This window comes from Cheilinus undulatus, linkage group 19 (genome assembly GCF_018320785.1).
Source record: "Cheilinus undulatus linkage group 19, ASM1832078v1, whole genome shotgun sequence".
In the NCBI taxonomy this organism is placed as follows: Eukaryota; Metazoa; Chordata; class Actinopteri; order Labriformes; family Labridae; genus Cheilinus; species Cheilinus undulatus.
The window spans coordinates 9,180,148-9,186,256 of NC_054883.1; the positions used below are offsets into that span (position 1 = coordinate 9,180,148).

Consider the following 6,109-nt stretch of genomic DNA (forward strand, 5'->3'; position numbering starts at 1 on the left):
TTGATCACCAATATTAAAAAAATATTTGTAGTACAGGATGGAATTGCGTTTTTTTACAGTAGAAAAAATGTGATTGAATATTGTATCGGCCAAAATGAGTTTTAAAATATTGGCATATCAGATATTGGAAAATATCCAATATCGTGCATCCCTAATTACTTGGTAAAATGCCAACTAATTACACCTTATTCTTGAGAATTATCTAGATAATTACAGCTAATTACTATCAAATTACTAGCCAATTAGGGCCCACTAAAATAAAGTGTTGAAGTTATTTTTAAGTTTATATGAGTATTTTTTAATGCTTTAATTTGATAGAATTGTTAGTTTTGGCACTGGATGACATTTACACATATCATGGGCAGATAAGATAGGGTGGGTGGGGAGGATAATAATTTTTTTTACCAGAAAGGCGCAAGTCAACACAAGAATACACATGAATTGAATATACACAAACTAAACTATTTTTCATTCTGATCCTGTGTAAGATCCACAGTGCCTGTGCCACAGTGGTTAGTTTGAGTTTGGTGTCAGCTTGTTAATTGACAGAAGAAAGTCAGAACTTAAATACAGTTGCTGAGAGGAGTATGACAGTCATACATACATACTTTGGACGTCTTTGGATAACAAAGCGGATTCTCCTATGATAATGTCCTAATTTCTCAAGATCTCTCTAAGCGACACAAAAGTTGAGAAGTATAAAATTTATACTGTGTATACGTGTCCACCCATGTGCTTTTAAATTTTGTTTTGTCCTGTCTCTTTCTCCGACCTTGTTTTATTCTGTCTGAGTTCCAAACAGTTTTCATTACATGAATTTAAGTGGCTGAAAATGTTCTGTTCTCATGAAGGACAGGGATGTTGTGTCCTGAGACTCGGTAAGCTGAAAACAACTGATGTAGAGGAATGTATTTTTACATACTTAGCAATAAATATCTGTTTTCTGAAGTAACTCATCCTTGTTTCTAAAAATAAATACTTTTATTATAATAATATTCGTAATGAATCCAAAGATAATCTTTAATTGTTGCAGTGGTGACGTATCAAGGCCTCTACTCAAATCCACAAATAAAAAATGTACTTCAACACAAATAAGAGTGCTGCAACTCTTGCAAATGTTACTCTGGTAAGAACACACCTGCCTTCTACCTGGTGATAAAGTTTCAGGAACAAGGATTAGGTAGCCCTGGAGGAGAGTTAGACAGGATGATATTTGTGATAGCCTTAAATGCTTGTTTTTAAACACAGTTTTGTATTATTTTGACTATCAATTACAGTGGTTTCCACGGACAGATTGCATTTTTATGACGTGATTCATACCGACAGTTAAAGCATTACAAAAAGTCTGTCACAGTTGTTAATGATGTATAACCCCTTACCTTCTACCCTCTGTCCATCCACTGCTATCACAATGGGAACTGTAAGACTGAAAATATGGAGTTTCCTGTTATTGATGAGGTGGAGGAGGAGGAGGAGTGAGCATGAGGTGATTGTTAGTGTGGTGAGTTTGGAGAGAAAAATAAATAAGGAGTAGCTCCCAAATTCTCTTGACAAAAACTTTTCTGGAAGAAAAAATCCTCTAGGATTTTTCACTTTCTGTGTTCATGTGTGAAGAGTTGTGAGTGCACATGTAGAAGACACTCCAGTAGCGCCCATGTTGAAGTGAACCCTGCATGCTCGAGTGGTTTTGCAGCGCATTTTCTTTCTTTGTCACCCTCCTGACTCTGTGCTTCTGACCTCAGGGTGGCAGTGCAGAGCAGAGAGGAGACAGAGCAATAGAGGAGAGGAAGAACTCCAGAGAGGATCACCAGCACCACCACCACCATCACCACCACCACCACCAGAGCCAGGACCAGGCTGATGCAGACATTGAGGCAGAGGGGGAGGGAAATGAGGAGGAGAGGCCTCTGAGGACTGAAACCTCCAGGAGAGCCCAGCACATCCACCACCGTTCATCTTCCACCAGGACTGAACACCACAACCACCATCACCACCACCACCATCATAGCAGTCGAGCCCGGGGTCTCTCCCGGCAGGAGACTTTGGACTCTGAGACCCCCGAGAGCAGAGAGAGCCGGGAGAGCAAGGACTCGGCTTATAACGAGCCACGCACTCAGCTCCTGCACCAGGAAGAAGAGGAGGAGGAAGAAGAGGAGGACGAGGATCTAGGGGAGGGGCATCCCCAGCAGCAACAGCGTTATGAGCCACTGCCCCACCGGGACCACAACCACCATCACCACCACCACCATCACCGTGGTGGAGCGGATGAGGCCGGCCACAGCACGGGGCACCACCGCTCGAAGGAGCGCGAGCAGGACCGTAATGAACGGAACAAGCAGCGCATCCACCACCACCGGCCTGCACGTGACCACCACCACCACTATTATGACCGGGACAGAGACAGGGACCGAGAGGGAGAGGTGGCTCCCAAAAAAAGGGGTGACACAGGAGAGTGGGCCAGAGACTCGTACATACACCAGTGACGGACCAAATCCCTCCTGAAGTTCATTTGGACTCCCCTCTTAAAGACCATTTTGTTCTCCCATTGTGCTGCTACACCCTGAAACCACAGCATCCTATTTATGTACACGTCCTTTGTAAATGCTGTTGCATCTTTTTCAATGGCAAGATTTTGATTACATAGATACAAATATAAATATATAAATATATGTATGTGTGTATCTATGCATAGACGTTGTTTATGTGTGGATATGCATGAATATTCTTAAATATGCATATTTTAAACCTGTGTTTGATAAAGCATGACAAAGAAGCAGAATTTTTTTCTGTTCTGAGCTGTGCTTTCTGTGATTAGCATTTTTAATTTTTGGCTTGCAACCACTTGAATTATTAGTTTCTTCAGACTACTATTAGGGTTGACTGCAATGGTTGACTAACAAAGTTGATTTGATGCTATTTATGCAGGTTTATAATCTAAAAGTACACTTTGGCAATTTGGGAAATGCGCATATTCTCGCAAAGTGTGATATGAAGTTGCCAGTTCACAAGTTCACATAATTTATCCTGCACCATATTCATTTCAAATAGCAAAGGTCATGAACAAAAAGAATTATAGTTTATCTCTTTATCAAGTTATCAGCTCCCAAATCCACCGTTGACAGGAAAAGTTCTTGGGGATCTCTTTTATGGTCAAACAACATATTTGAAGACTCGTTAGGTACTTCAAGTAACAACTCAACACAAATATTCTAACCAGGTCATAGCTAACATTACTGCCAGATAATTAAAGCTATTTTAGCATACTTTATTTTCTGGGCTTTGAGCTAATCAACACTAATAAACAGGCTATAGAGTTGGTAAGCTACCTCTACATTTAGCTAATTTACATTAAGGTGAGCAAGCTAATGTCAAAGTTTGAGTTGAGTAAGGTAGTCTGCATTGGCTACCAAGCTAGTATTACAGTTCAGTTGCTCAAACTACAGTTGGTTTACATTATATCTAAGCTAATTTTACAGTTAGCTAGTTCACAGAAGACTAAGAAAATTTGCATTGCAGTTAGCAAGCTTATTATTTTTGCTGGCTTTATTAAGCTTGTTCACATTATGTCTTTGAAGTTAATATTACACTTGTTTTATTATATTATAATTAAACTAATATTACAGTTTACTTCAGACCACAGTTTACTATTTTACATCACACTTCATAGGCTGTTGTTACAGTTAGCAAGCTTATATCTGTTTGCTGGCTTGCACGATCGTGAGCTAGTTACAGTTACCAAGCTAAAATTGCACTTAGCTGACTCACACTACAGTTAGCTAGTTAACTTTACAGCTGCCAAGTTAATGTTATATTAAGTTTACTCAAACTATAGTTAGCTAGTTTACATTACTGTTGACAAGCTAATATTACACTCACACGACATGTAGGTAGTTTATGTTACAAAAGCTAAGACCTTTTTGCTGGCTTCCACTACAGCTAGCTAGTCAGCGTTACAGCGACCAAGCTAATATTTCATTTTACAGCTACCAAGTTAATATTTTATTTATTTGGCTCACACTGTTGTTAGCTAGTTTACATTAAGTTAATATTACATTTAGCTAACTAATATCTTTTTGCTGACTTGTACTACATTTATCTGGGTAACAATACAGTAACTAAGCTAATATTACAGTTAACTTGCACAAACTACAGTAAGCTTGTTTCAAAAAAAGCTTCCAAGCTACATTTAGTTGGCCCGCACTGTAGTTAGCTAGTTTAGTGTTAAATGTTTAGCAAGCACATATTCCAGTTAACTACCTCACACCACAGTTAGCATGTTAACAGTACAGCAAGCTACTGCTACTGTTAGCTGGCTTACATTACAGTTAAACATTACAGTTACTAAGCTATTGGAGTTAGCTTGTTTATTTATATATTTAATGAGCCTTTTACAGTCATCAGTTTACCTAGCAGTAATGTTAGCTATGATGTGGAAGAGTAACAACCCAGTACTATCTTAATAACTAAGATTATCATGCATTTTTTTCCTACAAGAATCCCTGGTGAACCTTATAAACTGGCAACTGAGTTAAGGGAAATAGATTATTCCACTCATGTTTTCATGGCTAATATAAAGCTACAGCTAGCAGCAGGTTAGCTCAGTTGAGACAGGAACCAACTAGTAAGACTTGAGGTCAAGCAAATCTATATAGCAGCAGTTCTGATGCTCACTCAACCCTACAGAGAAATGATTTGTATCTTAGGTCAGTCCTTACAAACATTTGAAATGATTTGTTTCAGAAAGGATTACATTACATTAACTGTTTTAATTGGCTGTGCATGCTTAATATTTTGCAGGAAAACTAATCAAGTCTTAGCAGTTTAGCCAAGGCAAAGACAGTAAGCATGTTCTTCAAAGTTTCAGACTACATTTATTTAGATTGTAAATTAGTTCAGGTTACAACCATTGTTTGTGGTTTCAGAATATTTGGACCTCCTTTGTGGTGCACCTTAGTCTTACTTTACAGGACAATTCAAAATATTTGCTCTCCTACATGCAGAACTGTTGTCTTTTTGATGGCCAAGAAACATTTTATAAAACTAAAACACCCGTTATACTGCACTTTTACTGATTCACACAAGTTTCAAATGAAATATTTGATAAGACTTTGAAACTAACTGTAGCTCTTTCAAACAAAACTCCAGGTTTGTCTTTTATGAAATTTCTCATGATTGTTGTAAAGTCACACTTTTCTCCCACCCTATACTTTTTAAGAATGTTTATTTCAGGTCCTCAAAAACACATGAACATTTAACTGATTACCTATGACAACAATAGCAATGTTTCTACTACAGGGCCTTTCCAGGGAGACTAAGATCTTTTGTAGGAACGTCTGTGTACTTCCACCCCAGGCCCCAGGATCAAAAATAAGGTCCTGGGACATTGTAGTAATACTGTTTATTAACATAGCACTTTTCCAAAACAAATTCAAGTGCTTATTTTATTGTTTAATACCCTTAAATAGATTCCAGTAAAGGAGGTTGTATTTTCACAAAGCATACAAACTTTTGGGGACAAGTTTGATTGAACAAGTACTTTAACTACTTGAGTGCAGCAACTGCACTTCTAAGTATATTTATAACAAATATATTTACTTTTGATCTTCATTTTGCTCCAGCATTAAAGTCTGTGTGAAGCAAAATCAGAAACTGGTCTTTAAACACATCATACATATTGGAAAAAAGCTTCTGACTGAGACTGAGAACCAGGACTGATTTTTTTGTTTTTGAACCACTAAAAAGTTCTTTATCTCATTTAGGTTCAGGTTATAGGGGGAGGGTCATAAGGGGGTCTCCATGATGACCAACCGCAGCATAACCCTATTCCCCCCTAAAGCTACATCGATTCAAAAGCACTGAGCCCATTGGCATCCTCAGCTCTTGGCCTCAATCACAACGGTATTGAAAGTTTCAAAATTGCAGCCTGGATTACAGGTAGCAAGCGAGGCCTTCATAACACTATCAGTAGCACAGATTAACATTACACTAAACTAAACTAATTTACATTGGGGGGGCAGGGTTATACATGTGCAAAACTCATGAAAATTCATGAGTGTACCTGGTTGAGCTGCACGTTCCAGAAGGGAAGCATGATTAACTCTTCACTGTC

The 6,109-nt window shown here is 38.4% G+C and overlaps 1 protein-coding gene across 3 annotated transcripts in view; it reads left to right on the forward strand.

Annotated features, from left to right (window-relative positions):
* cacnb2a (calcium channel, voltage-dependent, beta 2a) overlaps nt 1-5,199 on the forward strand; it is a 100,505-nt gene extending 95,306 nt beyond the window's left edge. For all 3 annotated transcript variants that reach the window (XM_041813930.1, XM_041813929.1, XM_041813931.1), the window contains one exon: nt 1,743-5,199. In XM_041813930.1, the coding sequence (XP_041669864.1) occupies nt 1,743-2,483 (741 nt within the window). In that variant the 3' untranslated portion in view covers nt 2,484-5,199. The remainder of the gene's footprint in view (nt 1-1,742) is intronic.
* Nucleotides 5,200-6,109: the final 910 nt, after the last annotated feature.